The sequence below is a fragment of the Tachypleus tridentatus genome, chromosome 4 (assembly GCF_004210375.1).
Source record: "Tachypleus tridentatus isolate NWPU-2018 chromosome 4, ASM421037v1, whole genome shotgun sequence".
NCBI lineage: Eukaryota > Metazoa > Arthropoda > Merostomata > Xiphosura > Limulidae > Tachypleus > Tachypleus tridentatus.
This window is the reverse complement of record NC_134828.1, coordinates 2712129-2731888: the sequence shown is the minus strand read 5'-3', so window position 1 is coordinate 2731888 and position 19760 is coordinate 2712129. Positions and strand designations below refer to the sequence as shown.

At 34.3% G+C, this 19760-nt stretch overlaps 1 protein-coding gene across 8 annotated transcripts in view; it reads right to left on the bottom strand.

The window, feature by feature from the left end:
* The window catches only part of LOC143248448 (UDP-N-acetylglucosamine transporter-like), a 62856-nt gene extending 43915 nt beyond the window's left edge, over positions 1 to 18941 (bottom strand). For 3 of the 8 annotated variants that reach the window (XM_076496818.1, XM_076496817.1, XM_076496819.1), the window contains exons 1-2: positions 17716 to 18834; positions 10687 to 10873 (exon numbers count right to left, since the gene is read on the bottom strand). In XM_076496818.1, coding sequence (XP_076352933.1) covers positions 10687 to 10873; positions 17716 to 17736 — 208 coding nt within the window. In that variant the 5' untranslated portion in view covers positions 17737 to 18834. Of the gene's footprint in view, positions 1 to 10686; positions 10874 to 11295; positions 11424 to 17715 lie in introns of those variants that run through there. The other 5 variants (XM_076496815.1, XM_076496816.1, XM_076496814.1 and 2 more) reach the window with 5 other exon arrangements.
* Between the last annotated feature and the right edge of the window lie 819 nt (positions 18942 to 19760).

The following is a 19760-nucleotide window of genomic DNA, read 5'->3' as shown; positions in this document are numbered from 1 at the left end:
TGATTGTGGATAACATACCTCAGTCTTCAAACAAATGTGTGTCATTATAAACTATATTAAACACATTGGATTGTGGATAACATACCTCATTCTTCAAACAAATGTGTGTCATTATAAACTATATTAAACACATTGGATTGTGGATAACATACGTCATTCTTCAAACAAATGTGTGTCATTATAAACTATATTAAACAGTTTGGATTGTGGATAACATACCTCATTCTTCAAACAAATGTGTGTCATTATAAACTATATTAAACACATTGGATTGTGGATAACATACCTCATTCTTCAAACAAATGTGTGTCATTAGAAACTATATTAAACAGTTTGGATTGTGGATAACATAGCTCAATCTTCAAACAAATGTGTGTCATTATAAACTATATTAAACAGTTTGGATTGTGGATAACATACCTCATTCTTCAAACAAATGTGTGTCATTATAAACTATATTAAACAGTTTGGATTGTGGATAACATACCTCAGTCTTCAAACAAATGTGTGTCATAAAAACTATATTAAACACATTGGATTGTGGATAACATACCTCATTCTTCAAACAAATGTGTGTCATTATAAACTATATTAAACAGTTTGGATTGTGGATAACATACCTCATTCTTCAAACAAATGTGTGTCATTATAAACTATATTAAACAGTTTGGATTGTGGATAACATACCTCATACTTCAAACAAATGTGTGTCATTATAAACTATATTAAACACATTGGATTGTGGATAACATACCTCATTCTTCAAACAAATGTGTGTCATTATAAACTATATTAAACAGTTTGGATTGTGGATAACATACCTCATTCTTCCAACAAATGTGTGTCATTATAAACTATATTAAACAGTTTGGATTGTGGATAACATACCTCAGTCTTCAAACAAATGTGTGTCATTATAAACTATATTAAACAGTTTGGATTGTGGATAACATACCTCATTCTTCAAACAAATGTGTGTCATTATAAACTATATTAAACAGTTTAGATTGTGGATAACATAGCTCATTCTTCAAACAAATGTGTGTCATTATAAACTATATTAAACAGTTTGGATTGTGGATAACATACCTCAATCTTCAAACAAATGTGTGTCATTATAAACTATATTAAACAGTTTGGATTGTGGATAACATACCTCAATCTTCAAACAAATGTGTGTCATTATAAACTATATTAAACAGTTTGGATTGTGGATAACATACCTCAATCTTCAAACAAATGTGTGTCATTATAAACTATATTAAACAGTTTGGATTGTGGATAACATACCTCATTCTTCAAACAAATGTGTGTCATTATAAACTATATTAAACAGTTTGGATTGTGGATAACATACCTCAATCTTCAAACAAATGTGTGTCATTATAAACTATATTAAACAGTTTGGATTGTGGATAACATACCTCAATCTCAAACAAATGTGTGTCATTATAAACTATATTAAACAGTTTGGATTGTGGATAACATACCTCAATCTCAAACAAATGTGTGTCATTATAAACTATATTAAACAGTTTGGATTGTGGATAACATACCTCAATCTTCAAACAAATGTGTGTCATTATAAACTATATTAAACAGTTTGGATTGTGGATAACATACCTCAATCTTCAAAGAAATGTGTGTCATTATAAACTATATTAAACAGTTTGGATTGTGGATAACATACCTCAATCTTCAAACAAATGTGTGTCATTATAAACTATATTAAACAGTTTGGATTGTGGATAACATAGCTCATTCTTCAAACAAATGTGTGTCATTATAAACTATATTAAACAGTTTGGATTGTGGATAACATACCTCAATCTCAAACAAATGTGTGTCATTATAAACTATATTAAACAGTTTGGATTGTGGATAACATACCTCAATCTTCAAACAAATGTGTGTCATTATAAACTATATTAAACAGTTTGGATTGTGGATAACATACCTCAATCTTCAAACAAATGTGTGTCATTATAAACTATATTAAACAGTTTGGATTGTGGAAAACATACCTCAATCTTCAAAGAAATGTGTGTCATTATAAACTATATTAAACAGTTTGGATTGTGGATAACATACCTCAATCTTCAAACAAATGTGTGTCATTATAAACTATATTAAACAGTTTGGATTGTGGATAACATACCTCAATCTTCAAACAAATGTGTGTCATTATAAACTATATTAAACAGTTTGGATTGTGGATAACATACCTCAATCTTCAAACAAATGTGTGTCATTATAAACTATATTAAACAATTTGGATTGTGGATAACATACCTCAATCTTCAAACAAATGTGTGTCATTATAAACTATATTAAACAGTTTGGATTGTGGATAACATACCTCAATCTTCAAACAAATGTGTGTCATTATAAACTATATTAAACAGTTTGGATTGTGGATAACATACCTCAATCTTCAAACAAATGTGTCTCATTATAAACTATATCAAACAGTTTGGATTGTGGATAACATACCTCAATCTTCAAACAAATGTGTGTCATTATAAATGAAATTAAACAGTTTGGATTGTGGATAACATAGCTCATTCTTCAAACAAATGTGTGTCATTATAAACTATATTAAACAGTTTGGATTGTGGATAACATACCTCATTCTTCAAACAAATGTGTGTCATTATAAACTATATTAAACAGTTTGGATTGTGGATAACATACCTCAATCTCAAACAAATGTGTGTCATTATAAACTATATTAAACAGTTTGGATTGTGGATAACATACCTCAATCTTCAAACAAATGTGTGTCATTATAAACTATATTAAACAGTTTGGATTGTGGATAACATACCTCATTCTTCAAACAAATGTGTGTCATTATAAACTATATTAAACAGTTTGGATTGTGGATAACATACCTCATTCTTCAAACAAATGTGTGTCATTATAAACTATATTAAACAGTTTGGATTGTGGATAACATAGCTCATTCTTCAAACAAATGTGTGTCATTATAAACTATATTAAACAGTTTGGATTGTGGATAACATACCTCAATCTCAAACAAATGTGTGTCATTATAAACTATATTAAACAGTTTGGATTGTGGATAACATACCTCAATCTTCAAACAAATGTGTGTCATTATAAACTATATTGAACAGTTTGGATTGTGGATAACATACCTCAATCTTCAAACAAATGTGTGTCATTATAAACTATATTAAACAGTTTGGATTGTGGATAACATACCTCAATCTTCAAACAAATGTGTGTCATTATAAACTATATTAAACAGTTTGGATTGTGGATAACATAGCTCATTCTTCAAACAAATGTGTGTCATTATAAACTTTATTAAACAGTTTGGATTGTGGATAACATACCTCAATCTCAAACAAATGTGTGTCATTATAAACTATATTAAACAGTTTGGATTGTGGATAACATACCTCATTCTTCAAACAAATGTGTGTCATTATAAACTATATTAAACAGTTTGGATTGTGGATAACATACCTCATTCTTCAAACAAATGTATGTCATTATAAATTATATTAAACAGTTTGGATTGTGGATAACATAGCTCATTCTTCAAACAAATGTGTGTCATTATAAACTATATTAAACAGTTTGGATTGTGGATAACATACCTCAATCTTCAAACATATGTGTTTCATTATAAACTATATTAAACAGTTTGGATTGTGGATAACATACCTCAATCTTCAAACAAATGTGTGTCATTATAAACTATATTAAACAGTTTGGATTGTGGATAACATACCTCAATCTTCAAACAAATGTGTGTCATTATAAACTATATTAAACAGTTTGGATTGTGGATAACATACCTCAATCTTCAAACAAATGTGTGTCATTATAAACTATATTAAACAGTTTGGATTGTGGATAACATAGCTCATTCTTCAAACAAATGTGTGTCATTATAAACTATATTAAACAGTTTGGATTGTGGATAACATACCTCAATCTTCAAACAAATGTGTGTCATTATAAACTATATTAAACAGTTTGGATTGTGGATAACATACCTCAATCTTCAAACAAATGTGTGTCATTATAAACTATATTAAACAGTTTGGATTGTGGATAACATACCTCAATCTTCAAACAAATGTGTGTCATTATAAACTATATTAAACAGTTTGGATTGTGGATAACATACCTCAATCTTCAAACAAATGTGTGTCATTATAAACTATATTAAACAGTTTGGATTGTGGATAACATACCTCAATCTTCAAACAAATGTGTGTCATTATAAACTATATTAAACAGTTTGGATTGTGGATAACATACCTCAATCTTCAAACAAATGTGTGTCATTATAAACTATATTAAACAGTTTGGATTGTGGATAACATACCTCATTCTTCAAACAAATGTGTGTCATTATAAACTATATTAAACAGTTTGGATTGTGGATAACATACCTCAATCTTCAAACAAATGTGTGTCATTATAAACTATATTAAACAGTTTGGATTGTGGATAACATACCTCATTCTTCAAACAAATGTGTGTCATTAGAAACTATATTAAACAGTTTGGATTGTGGATAACATAGCTCAATCTTCAAACAAATGTGTGTCATTATAAACTATATTAAACAGTTTGGATTGTGGATAACATACCTCATTCTTCAAACAAATGTGTGTCATTATAAACTATATTAAACAGTTTGGATTGTGGATAACATACCTCAGTCTTCAAACAAATGTGTGTCATTATAAACTATATTAAACACATTGGATTGTGGATAACATACCTCATTCTTCAAACAAATGTGTGTCATTATAAACTATATTAAACACATTGGATTGTGGATAACATACTTCATTCTTCAAACAAATGTGTGTCATTAGAAACTATATTAAACACATTGGATTGTGGATAACATACCTCATTCTTCAAACAAATGTGTGTCATTATAAACTATATTAAACACATTGGATTGTGGATAACATACCTCATTCTTCAAACAAATGTGTGTCATTAGAAACTATATTAAACAGTTTGGATTGTGGATAACATACCTCAATCTTCAAACAAATGTGTGTCATTATAAACTATATTAAACAGTTTGGATTGTGGATAACATACCTCATTCTTCAAACAAATGTGTGTCATTATAAACTATATTAAACAGTTTAGATTGTGGATAACATAGCTCATTCTTCAAACAAATGTGTGTCATTATAAATTATATTAAACAGTTTGGATTGTGGATAACATACCTCAGTCTTCAAACAAATGTGTGTCATTATAAACTATATTAAACTGTTTGGATTGTGGATAACATAGCTCAATCTTCAAACAAATGTGTGTCATTATAAACTATATTAAACAGTTTGGATTGTGGATAACATACCTCAATCTTCAAACAAATGTGTGTCATTATAAACTATATTAAACTGTTTAGATTGTGGATAACATAGCTCATTCTTCAAACAAATGTGTGTCATTATAAACTATATTAAACAGTTTGGATTGTGGATAACATACCTCAATCTTCAAACAAATGTGTGTCATTATAAACTATATTAAACAGTTTGGATTGTGGATAACATACCTCAATCTTCAAACAAATGTGTGTCATTATAAACTATATTAAACAGTTTGGATTGTGGATAACATACCTCATTCTTCAAACAAATGTGTGTCATTATAAACTATATTAAACAGTTTGGATTGTGGATAACATACCTCAATCTTCAAACAAATGTGTGTCATTATAAACTATATTAAACAGTTTGGATTGTGGATAACATAGCTCATTCTTCAAACAAATGTGTGTCATTATAAACTATATTAAACAGTTTGGATTGTGGATAACATACCTCAATCTTCAAACAAATGTGTGTCATTATAAACTATATTAAACAGTTTGGATTGTGGATAACATACCTCAATCTTCAAACAAATGTGTGTCATTATAAACTATATTAAACAGTTTGGATTGTGGATAACATACCTCAATCTTCAAACAAATGTGTGTCATTATAAACTATATTAAACAGTTTGGATTGTGGATAACATACCTCAATCTTCAAACAAATGTGTCTCATTATAAACTATATCAAACAGTTTGGATTGTGGATAACATACCTCAATCTTCAAACAAATGTGTGTCATTATAAATGAAATTAAACAGTTTGGATTGTGGATAACATACCTCAGTCTTCAAACAAATGTGTGTCATTATAAACTATATTAAACAGTTTGGATTGTGGATAACATACCTCAATCTTCAAACAAATGTGTGTCATTATAAACTATATTAAACAGTTTGGATTGTGGATAACATACCTCAATCTTCAAACAAATGTGTGTCATTATAAACTATATTAAACAGTTTGGATTGTGGATAACATACCTCAATCTTCAAACAAATGTGTGTCATTATAAACTATATTAAACAGTTTGGATTGTGGATAACATACCTCAATCTTCAAACAAATGTGTGTCATTATAAACTATATTAAACAGTTTGGATTGTGGATAACATACCTCAATCTTCAAACATATGTGTTTCATTATAAATTATATTAAACAGTTTGGATTGTGGATAACATACCTCAATCTCAAACAAATGTGTGTCATTATAAACTATATTAAACAGTTTGGATTGTGGATAACATACCTCATTCTTCAAACAAATGTGTGTCATTATAAACTATATTAAACAGTTTGGATTGTGGATAACATACCTCAATCTTCAAACAAATGTGTGTCATTATAAACTATATTAAACAGTTTGGATTGTGGATAACATACCTCATTCTTCAAACAAATGTGTGTCATTATAAACTATATTAAACAGTTTGGATTGTGGATATTTATTTTGTTTATTTCTTTATTTTAGTGTAAAGTTACACACACACACGAGCTGTGTTATGCCCACCATAGAGAATCAAACCTTGGATTTTAGCACTACAAGATAAACTTATCACTAAACCACCAAGGGCAGCTTATTTTGTTAAATATATGTGATATACAATGTATGTAGGACAATATAATAAGTTGCGACATCATACTAATTGAATCAAATATTTCAAATTAATAATAATTGAGTTTTTAAAGCATGTAACAGCAAACTATGATGTTCATATATGTATGTTTTTCTATAATTATCCTTTCATATGGAATAATTTATACTAGTTTTTCATATTTTTATACTCAGTGATGACGAGAAACCCACTTGTTGAGAAATTTATATGCAAAAACGGCTCGTTTTGGGCTGAGAAAACACTTTACATAGAAGAGCGAACAACGTTTCGACCTTCTTCGGTCATCGTCAGGTTCACACATATAAATATTTTTATACTGTTTCTTTATAATGTTGTTAAATGATACTAAAGTGGTGCCATATCTGTACATATATTCCAAGAAACAAATCATAATAGAGAAAATGGTTTTACAAACTTGATTATAATCACATTAAAAAATATATTAAATTTGAAACATGATGAAAACCAACTAGTTTGTTTTTAAACCTAGGACAGTAGTGAAAAACAAGTGGAAATGTACAGTCAAACATCGATATAAGGCGCTAGTTGGGGTCCAAAAAATTCAACCGCGTTGTATCTGATTGCGCCTTATACCGATTTGATTATATATTTTTTTGACCCTCGGGTGAGCGATAATGCAAAATTTACGCGTTTTGTAGTGAAATAAAGAAAAACAAACAAAACTACTTACACCAATGATATAGCATTTTTTTTATTTATTTTTATTTATTAAACTCAATTTTAAGACTGAAATTAAATGTAAAAAGCAGAATTCTAAAGAAATTTATCGAATTCATTACTTTGATGGGGGCTGATATTCTAAAAGTAGTTCTGTCAGAGCAATCATGTGATCGTTTTTACGATTAGACGCTGATTAAAATTAGTTCAATTTTAAAAGTTAATACATATAGTAATTAATTTTGATAATTTATTTACTAATTATTAAAATCTAAGTACAAACTGAAGCCAAATAATTACCAGATAAAAAATGTCATGGCAAAGTTTAAAATACAATTCAGTACTGAAACAAAACGGATTTTCAAAAATTTAATAACAATAAAATATAGTAAGCACATAAAACAAGTTGAAATGCACAAATTTATAGTTACTCAGTAGTCTTCTTTCTTTCAAAAGCCTCCAAAAGTGTCTGTTGTCTTCCTCCTTGGTTCCGCATCCTCTTCTGCAGTTCTCATTAGGTCCTGGATCTGTAGTATCTTGCAAATTCCTAGATTGTGGTGTTCTGCCCAATATAGAAGTTGTTCTGTGTACTGTACTGCCTGAGTTGAGGTGATGCAATTCCTGAGTTCTTCTGGAATGGGGTCATCTTCTTCTTCTTCATCTGGAGTGGTAAAATCTGTGGGTGCTGCCGCTGGGTTCTCTATTGCTTTCTGGATCTCTTCATCTGTGAGGGGTGGCTGGGTAACTGGTGCTACTTCGTCAATCTCGGCCCACTGCTTGAGGGATGAATTCCACTGCTGCTGCTATATCTGCCGACTTTGCCTCTCCACAAATCTTGATCTGGTTGATGCCGTGCGCTCCTTGAATCTCTGTAGCCATCCATGGGTGGGCTGCCAATCTTCTTTCTGGTATAGTTGCTGGTAGGTCTTCTCTGCCTTTGCAAGGACCATGGGTCCTGAGATGGGAATGTTGTCTGCTCGAAGTCTCACAAACCAATCATAAACTTCCATGTCCACTGCTGGGTCTGCTGCTGTCTTGGCTTTCTTCCTCTGTAGTCCTGTCATTCTGTCTACCTGGTTGCAGAATTCTCTCAGTTGATCTTCATTCTTCAGCCAACCTCGAAGTGTAGACTCTGGAACTCCTATTTCTTTCATAATCTTGGTCCTTGCTTCCCGTTCGGATTCGCTGCACAATCTGTATCTTCTCTTGTACCGTGTGAGCATTCCTTTTGGTGCCTCTCTTCTCCATGGGTATAAATACGCTGTATGTTGAAAAAATATGAAAATCGCAGTCTGTCGCCACGGATGGTCACTATCCCATTCACTCACGACAAAATTGATTCGATCGACGAAATTCTGCCTATGAGCTGGTGTTACAAGACCTTTCAGTTATTCGGCGATATTAGAATAAAAGGGAATAGCTGGCGTCACAGATTTCCAAGAAACTATTTCGTCTGAAAGCTTCTGGGGAGCGAGCTGTTTCTTAGAAATTTATATGGTTTCAACATTGACGCTATCGCTTGCAGCACTTCATGCCACTGTCACTGGTGTATGAGTGTATATGACTCATCCTTCGTCATCCATCGGTCGATCAAGGATGACTTGTGGTTTTAATGAAAATAAAGTTTTGATACTTCTTGCCTACGCACTGAGAGCTATCCTATGACTGGCAGATTATGTACTTTACTGCAGTTGACAGAGCCAGGAATTATTACATGCAGGCCAGGGTTTGATCACAATATGCGGCGTGAAAACCATACAAAAAGATTGAAGTGGATTTGGTTTTTGATCACATTAACCGCTGATTACATTAAGCAGTGGTAATATTAAGTGGCGGCCTCTGTAGAAACCCAAAAAAATTTGGGGCCTAAGACCCCATCGCTCCCAACTGATTATCGCTCTTTATCGATGCGTTTTATATCGATGTTTACCTGTGGTTAATAAATATAACTAGTTTTTAATAAAAATGTTAACATTTTCCTGAAAAGACAATCTAATAAACTTCACAATGTAGAGTTGAGACATCTGACAGTAATACTGTTGCACTTTATACAGAGTCCAGAATTTACATCAACAAAATTACTAGTGTTAATAAACTTGTGTTTATTAAGCAGAAAGCTACACACTGGGTTGGATTGCTTTGCTCACAGGTGATGAAACCTGATATTTAGCACTAGAAGACAACACAGTTACTATTAAGCCACTAGGGGGCAATATACTATCCAAATAAGGGTGACATTGTGCAAATTGTTTAATGAAAAAATATCATTAATTTTGTAAGCACAAAACCAGCTACTCTCAAATGAAAAACTGTTTACTATACTATCTTTAAAATAAGATATTTTCTATTAAAAACTTGTTTATGGCTAAATATAAAGCAAGTTTTACTTTGATGCTCGTAAAGACTACAGTGAATCAAATTTTAGGCTATAACTTTCTTCTGAGTAGAAGGTCAAAGTAATCATGTTAAGCATTCGTATATTTTTTTAACTATACATCTACTGGAAGCTGAAAATCAATCTAAAGACATGATTCATTACACATGTGTTTATGAATCCCTGAAGAAGTCATCACATACATAGATATCTAAAACTGATTGATAGCATAAATAATAGTGTGAATGACCAACACGTGTGTATTGTCTGCAATTTAATAAATAATTAAAACCAACATTTCATATTTCAGTTAAGTTTTAATTTTATAAACATGAAATATTAACACTAATAATGTGTTAAATGTTAGCATAAATAACATTCTAGCATGTTCCTATAAATATTTTTCCAGAACTTAATTGTGGACAAAGATGATTTGTCCACATGATAAAATTTTCAGCAAAAATATATTTTTAATTTTTATATTTATATCAAATCTCAATCGTGAAAAAATAAAACATTTATGTGAAAATGACAAGTCAATTTGCAATATTAACTCTAATAAAATAACAAACAACAGTACTGTATGAACAAATTATAGTCAGTTTAAGTTTAAAAACATATTACCACTCTGGGAAAGAAGAAGACTCAAACAAGTGATCATCTTGAACACTTCAGAAAGAACGACAGCAGTGGAACTCAAGTACCGCCCACCAACTGAAGGTACAGTTCTGGAGTAGCGAAGTAATAAAACTAGACTAGAAGTTTGAAGCACAAGGGTTGAAAGGGAAATGTATTTTATCACAGAATTCATCTGAAATGTAATTAAAAAAACAAATACCATAAACAACCTTAGAATTTCCCACGAGTCGGAAAACAAAAGATTACTACCTAAACAATGTAAAGAACGAATAGCTTATGGGTTCATGATTTTATTGGCTACAGTTTCCCTGATGTCATATAGTGCTCTAAAAAAAATTAAACAAAGGTACTGTTGATAGTGCACTTAATTTTATAAACTACTGCTGGGAATTTCTGTATATTTGACATGAAAAATGAGTGAATACACCCAATAATTTTTTTTTGTCAGTTATTTATACCAAGTACTGGGAGAAACAAAAACAAAATTACTCAATACTGTAATTGTGCTGGTACTGAATTACACTCAAAGTTGGCAATTTGAGGATTAATATGGTCATAAGAACTACAATTACGATTTTAAAGAAAAATACCTACATGAAAGAAAACTGAAGAGCTTGAAAATCTTACTGCTTCCAAGGTATATTTCTATACAGCAGATAAACATATCACAAATTTTATTTACAGGTATATCAGTCAATGTGCTCCACTAAAGAGGCTGAAACACTATGAGGATGCCATTCAGAAAATTAATTAGTATAGAAAATCACACTGATGAAGTTTAAATAAAGAATAGTTAATTGGGTTGAAGGATAAGGAAAACAAAATGTTACTCAGAAACTCCAGTCAAACTGGATCTCTATTAAACCTTTTGTCATTGTATCTCAGCATGGTTGGTATCACTAGGTCATCTTCACTTTTTTTTTGTTAACCTGAAGATGAACTAGGAAGGTCAAAACACTGTTCTCTCCTTACCAGTAAGTGTTAATACCCATACCAGCCATTCTGAGATGTATTTTTATTTCATCTTCAAGAATTACTTTTGTGCCACTGTTTTTCCTTATTCATATTAATCACAGCAATAAGGACATAACTAGTAATTATTACATTAAACTTTAGGGTGTTTCTAGCTGTGTAGATGAGCTCTAATCAACAGATAAACTGGATTCAGAGAAGGACTACTACAATGACTGAAGATGAAAGAATGAGGACAGAAGATCTCTTAATGTACTTTCTCTTGAAAAACACGAGTAAAAGTGATGATAACTTGAACTTAAGATTATCTTTGGGATAAAAATGGATAAAGGTTCACTGTTTGTTTTTGTTTTTAATGAGAGGAACCAAATTTAAGTAGTGGAAAAAACAGAATGGGATTTCATATAAGACAGCTTCACTGCATTCTAACTTTCACCTCACTCTGTTCAGCTGTTTTTAGAAATTTAACTGACAAACACATGCACAGGGGTGAAAACACAACTTCATACATCTTTGGTGGCAGTGGTAATTAATGGCCTTCATCCTATCAATCCTCTGGATAATCTTGTAAGCTTCAATTGATTTTTCACAAACAAACAACGATGCAACTTTATTGGTTGGTTGTTTGATTTAGTGTTGTATGGCACAAAGCTAGCTAGGCCTATCTGTCTCAAACATCTGGTAAAAAATTAAAAGTAAATTTAGTAAAATTCATAAAAGAAAATTAAGGTAAAACAAAACAAACTTTCAACAATATATATAGATAGTATAAAACCAATATTTACATTTAGTCTACAGAAGTAAGAGAAAAACTACAGTTAATACAAGTTGTAAAGGACTTTCTGTAGTGTAACTGTAATTATCATAACTCACCGAAAGACTAACAGGTAAGTACAAAAACCACCGTCAGTCACCTGAAGTTGGCCTTTCTAGTCCTGGTTCCAAGTTATTTAATGTTACGGTCAGTTTCTAATTTCAAATTGAACTTAAACTGTGATTTTTTAAAAGGGAGCCACATTAAACAGGTGTAATGTACAAATTAAAAACTTAAATGACATTAAAAAGATTAATTAATGGCCTTTAAAAAACTAAAAACACTACCAAGGTGGACAGAGTCACCATCACCAATAACACTGTCTAACATTATGGACAAACCTTGGGATAGAACATCCTTAAAATGGTGCCGTTGTTGTGAATCATAACGATGACAAGAAAGCAAATTGTAACTTATTGTGATCTGAGTGTTACACAAACTACACACTGGTGCATCAGTCTCAGATAAAAGAAAACAATGAGTTAAAAACTTGACCAATACATAGTCTAGTTAGAACAACTTCCTCTTTCCGATCCTTACGGGAACAAGACGGCCAAAGTCCAATACAGGGTTTTATTTGGAAAAGCTTGTTTTTGCATTGCTCACTCCAAGTCAACTGCCAGCTGGTACAGAGCCAAGCCTTGAATATAGGACCATTGTCCATGTATGGAACAGGCACAGTGGTGATAGTGCCAGAGAAGAGAGACTTAGCTGCAGTGGTGGTGAGCTTGTTCCAGCGAATACCAACGTGGCCCAGTATCCAAAAAAAACTGGATAAAAGTAGATGTTAAAGAGAAATGGGTCAGTCAGTTTTGAATATCAGTGAGAACAGGTTATGAACCAACATGAAGCAATTCCAGGGCCAGTAGAGAACTAAGCGAGTCAGTATAAATAGTGCAGTTTCAGTACTGCTTAGCGTCTATGTGGTCCAGGACAAGAGAAATGGCATACAGTTCAGCAGTGAACACAGAAGCTGTAGAGGGATTCTGTGTGTAACCACTGAACCACAACAAACCATGACAGAGCCCACACAGTCAGCTGATTTTGAACCATCTGTATAAATAGGAATGGAAGGATGGTTCGAAAGATGTTCAGCAAATAGCAGACAGTATTTCCAATCAGGAGCAGATACTTCTCTGAGATGACTTAAAGATAGGTCAAATGGTTTTAGAGAAAGAGAAGTTAAAGCCATTTGCTGTGGTCCACTTCAGTAAATGATTGAGGGCAGTGCAGTCTGTAGCTACAACTCAACACACCTCATGTTCGACGACTGACATGAGATGTGAAAGTCGTTGACACAGAGCCCTTTTGCAACAGTATGAAGGAGTTGTTCAGAAATGGAATTAAGTTTCATACTGAAAACTGTGACACTCAGAACAGAGACCAGAGGGACTCCAAGTTCTTGTAGAAAAGAATGGGAAAGTGTCGAACCCACATGAACTTGGAATCTCTTGTCCATTAAAAACGTTTTAATAAAAATGGGCAAATGGCCATGTAACCCATATATATGGAGGTCTCGCAAAATTCCATACCTCCATGTTGTATCATAAGCCTTCTCAATGTCAAAGAATACTGATACAAGATGTTGTCATTTGAGTAAGGCTTCTCTGATTGATGTTTCAAGTCAAATCAGGTGTTCCATGGTGGAGCACTGTCGTCGGAACCCACACTGGGTGGGCAAGAGAAAGTTGTTTGATTCCTCAAATCAAACAAAATGAGCATTAACCATCCTCTCTTAGGTCTCACAGAGACAGTTTGTCAAAGCAACTGGATTGTAGTTGGAAGGACTCTTGGGATCCTTCCCAGGCTTAGAGAAAGGTAGGATAATAACCTGGCAACAGGCATCAGAAAAAACATACTCCTGCCAGATGTGATTAAAAACAGTCAAAAGAATAGCAAGAGAAGCAGGAGATAGATAGTACAGCATGTCGTAGTGTATATCATCAAGTCCAACCAATGTACTGCCAGACTGATAAAGGGCCAGTTTGAGTTTACACCAGTATTAAGGGACTATTATAGTCATAGAGACAATCAGCTCGAAAGGAAAGAGGTGATCACTCTGCTCGAGTCTTGATGGCGAAGAAGGTGGAAGAAGAAGCAGAAGTGCTAGATACCCGGCAAAACTTTCACCTAGAGTATTGGCAATGCTCTGGCTATCAGCTACTTCCTGGCTATCAGAGAGCAAGATCGAGAGGAGAACAGAATTATATTGCCCACTGACCTTTCGAATCTTGTCCCACATGACTTTGGAACTGGTGGTAGAAGATATGCTGGTTGTGAACTTAATACAAGATTCCTTCTGGCTTTGACATCTTACCCACCGAGCATGTGCACAGGCCTGCTGGAAAGCCATGCAGTCCAAGAGTGTGGGATAGCTACAGAAAGTATCCCAGGCCTGTTTTTGAGCTTTCCGTGTCATGTGGCAGGCAGGATTCCACCATGGACGAGGATACAGTGGAAAACGTGTCGAGGTTTTAAGAATACATTGAGTAGTTGCCTGTAAAATATAGTCAGTTACTGCTGCCACACAGTCGTCTATTGATGGCAGGATAAAGTTCTGCGAGAGCAGTGAAAGAGGGCCATTTTGCCTGATCCAGCTTCCACCGGGGCACGCAGATCGGGTGGCATTGACCATGGCCAGTTTCTCTCAAGATTATAGGAAAATGATCACTGCCTCGTGGATTACTGTCAACCCTCCATGAAAAATGGAAGAATAACGAAGAGGAGCAAATTGAGAGATCATTAGCAGTAAAGGACTGACTAGGTGCATGAAAGTAAGTAGAAGAACCAGTATTGAAAAGAGAAAGGTTGTGATCAGAGAGCATATGCTCTACAGAGTGACCCCTCCTATCAATAACAGCACTTTCTCAGAGGTGATGATGTCCATTTAAGTCCCACAGGATGAAAAAGGGAGATGGCAAATGTTCAATGACAGCATCAAGGTCTAATTGATCATATGTCTCTCCAGGCAACAGGGTGGGCACATACTGATCAACCAACAGTGCCACCCTTCCATGTACCCATCCGTCACACAGCATGTCATTTCTGTACAAAGAAAACTGCTGAAAGGTGACTGTATCAACAGGTTTCAGAAATGTTTCCTATAAGGAAAGATATACAGGATGGTAGGAAGCAATCAGTGTTTTGATGTCATCCAGATTAGAACGTAAACTTTGACAATTCCATTGTATCAGGGTAGCCATTTTTATTTACATGTAGGTGAAATGGGTGGAGACCCTTCTGTTTATGACATGGCCATTTGCCCTTACTGTCCTTATTCAAGGGAGGTCTATTGATCTCCATGGATCCTGCCCTGGGTCAATTGGACAGGTCTTTGCTGTTGGGATTCCAGTGACTGAGGACGTGAATGAATGATCGTTTTGCATCTTGGGGTGGGAGAAGAAGATGTAACCGAAAAAATGCCTGTACCCAGAACCAAAGGATGTGGATCTTGGTATTTGTTGGAATGTATGTAAGGAACGGAGATGGGTGTTGAAGTTAATTCATCAACATTTTAACCATGGAGGTCAAAAAACTTTTCAGTTTTTTTGAGAATGATTCTTTTGGATGCACAGAGAGATCTGTCTGCACTCCCACAGTAGTTGTGGAATGAAGTGTAGAAGCATACGTACGAGATGAAGTGGTTTACAGCAACTTTCAAACCTCAGGATAAGTACTGTAATGAATTGTTTTTAAATGCTGCACTTCTTTTACTTTCAATTACTTAGGGCAAGAACAAAAGTAAGATGGGTGAGAGCCATTGCAATTGACGCAATGAGGGGCCATTTCACACTCATAGGCATCATGGTCCTTGCCGCTGCAATGAGCACATGTCAAGGAACCAGGACACGATGTCTTTGAATGACAGAGCCACTGACACTGGAAACATCAGAGAGGGTTTGGAATGTATGGCCCTACCCTGCAATTAAGATAGCCTGCCTTGATGGTGGCAGGCAGACGTAGTGACATAAATGTATGAATGAGGACATTGATCGGCATCATAATTCCATCTTTGCGAGTGGAGATACGCCTCACTGCTGAAACATCTTGGGTGAAGAAACCAGCAAGAATCTTTGACTCTAGGATTTTCTTCAAATCCCACTCAACAATAACTCCTTGTGACGAATTCAAAATAGCATGAGGTGTAACCTCAATAGGTATATCCCCAATGGCCTTTGAATGCAAGAGGAGTTCACTGTGTTCAGATATGGATGATTCCACCAATATGTCATCAGATCGAAGCTTTTTTACTGACTTTGGAGAGCCAGCAAGTCCTTCTAGTCTCTTCTGAAAGAAAAAGGGAGACATCTGCCCTAAAGGTTTGTCTGAAAGTGAATGCAGTATAAAAAAATGAGGTACAACAGGTGGTACAGATGGTGAAGTTTGCTGCTCAGGCTTTTCAAGACGTCGTTGTTTACCAATAGACTGTTTTTTCACCATTTTATTAAGATTTTTAATTGGAGTATTCATAATAAAGAAAGGGAAATTTCGGTGCTCACTGACCCCACCCACCATGGAGCCCTACAAGGGGATGCACTACAATGCCAAACAAGGACTTTGCAGCAATGCCAGAGATTCATGAGCACTATACCCAAACACCAGCATCTGATACAATGTCCACACCTGTTGAGAACATCCAACACTAGTACTTGGTTGACCCTAGCCCGAGTGGACCAACCAACTGGCCCAAGGGGAGCCATCCCAAGGCTGTCCGTCTATAGGAATTCAAAGCCAAAGTGGTGTGTTAGGGTTGGACCCCTCAACCACCAGAATCCTCTCCTCCTATTCACGGGTTGCCACACACAGCAAACACATGGGTGGATGTTTAGATCCCAGAGGAGGTAAGCTGAAAGAACAGAACCTTCCCTGGGAGGTCCCCTCACCATGTACAAGAATCCACATCCAGGGGTGTGATTTTATCAGGTTTTCAAAAAAAAATTGTAAGGTGCCACAAAACAAAATAACTAAGCACACCATATCAACACTCTTTACTCAAACATTCAGTATCATTTAACTGGTCACAAATAATAAATATTCTTCAAGACAGTTACACAATTAGTAATGACGAACAGACTTCCCTTTAGTAATTCCATCTTAATTTTCTTTCATCAAATTCTTCACACATTTTTCCACTACTGAACTGATACTGAATAGTCTGTATTTTCCAAAACAACTCCTATCAGTCTCCTTAAAAATAGAAATAGCAAAAGCAATCTTTATTGACCAACCGTAAGATGAAAGACTCGCATATCTTATCTTTGACCTTCTTTAAAACCATGTGGAACACCCTGACTTGTCTTGGTACACTGTTTTCAATTTCGCCATCCTTCTTTTACCCCAAGTAAATAATATCTTCGTTACTCAGTAATTTCAGTAAAAAATATTGCTAAATCCTTTACAGTAATAACAGCAGAAAACTTTAAAAGCTCCATCTTCAAGATTAAACAATCTCAATAAATGTTTTGCACGGAAAAAATAAATATTGATTGTAATTATTGTTTACTGTCATTAGGTGCATGTTTGCTACAAATTGACAGAGATGATCCAGAAAATACTAGACATCTGGCAGTCCAGAATGCACAATCATAAATATCTTTCTTTTCTTTATAACATGGGCCACAAAAAGTAACTACAAGCAAATGGGATCTTTCAGCTGACCCACAGGCATTAGTCAAACATTCTCCACAAATTGTCGTAGATACCATTAGTCAAATATTCTCCACAAATTGTCGTAGATACCATTAGTCAAACATTCTCCACAAATTGTCGTAGATACCATTAGTCAAACATTCTCCACAAATTTTCGTAGATACCATTAGTCAAAGATCCTCCACAAGTTGTCATAGATATCATTAGTCAAACATATTCCACAAATTGTCGTAGATACCATTAGTCAAACATTCTCCACAAATTGTCGTAGATACCATTAGTCAAACATTCTCCACAAATTATCGTAGATACCATTAGTCAAACACTCTCTACAAATTATCGTAGATACCATTAGTCAAACATTCTCTACAAATTGTCGTAGATACCATTCTATTACTACTTCCTTCCAAACACAGGAGTATCATAACCAATCTAATTGTATAACTAGTAGGTATTTAAGTTTAGTAATCCACGGGCGTAAAGAAATTAAATTTATTTCTCTTCGTCAGTAACATAAGCAATTGTTCAATTTTATTTTTCAGGTACCTTTTTAACGCCTCTTGACGTACCAAAAATGAAAGGTAATGGCTTACATATCTAACCTACGACTTTCTGTTTGGCTCGGGTACTTCACTTATTTTCAATCACTTAAAACTTACGACTTACCGCCACTTGAATAATGTCGAATTAATCTCTATTTGTAATGTTGTAACTTAGACGTTGGATAGAGGGCGAGCCACGTTAATTCTACAATTTTCAGGAATATTAATAAACCACGGGTTTTTCCAAGCACATTTAGCAATGTTTAGATTATAAATACTGGTGAGGCATTTCATTATTAGTAAGCTTGCAGTGAAACAGTAGAGCCGGTATAATGAATCAATCAGCATGCTTACTTTGTTAGACATAAGTTTATTTTTACGTGAATGTGTGCGCAAATAGCGTGTCTGTAAACATATGCCACAAGTTACAAAACACAGAAGTCCGCAAAGGAGAAAGTAATTCTAATTTGTTATTGTTATATGAGCTGGACGTTGAATTATTTTCACAAGATGATTCACAATAACCCATAAACGAACAAACATTTGTCAAAAGTGCTGCTATTCTAATGGTTTGGTTTGGTTTGAATTTCGCTATTCGAGAGCTTACTGCGCAAGCCGTCCCTAATTTAGCAGTGTCAGTCTAGAGGGAAGACAGCTAGTCATCACCACCCATCGCCAACTCTTGGGCTACTTTTTTACCAACGAATAGTGGGATTGGCCGTCACGTTATAATGCCTCCACGGCTGAAAGGGCGAGCATGTTTGGTACGACGGGGATTCGAAATTGCGACCCTTAGATTACGAGTCGAACGCTTTAACCCACCTGGTCATGCCAGGCCTCTTTTGAGAAGGAAAGGAATTCGAACTTGTGACCATGAGATTGTGACTCATGCACCCTAACCACCTGATCAGACAAAGTAGTATATTGTATATATGCCTGCATATTACAGTGGCTCTTGAGGACCTGGATTTATACGAACAGAATCGTCCATTTTTACTTTTCAACGTACTGCTTGCTACTTTGAACTTAATTTAGTAAGATATTTCCAAATGTGAAGGAAGGGGCATGTGACATAGATTTAT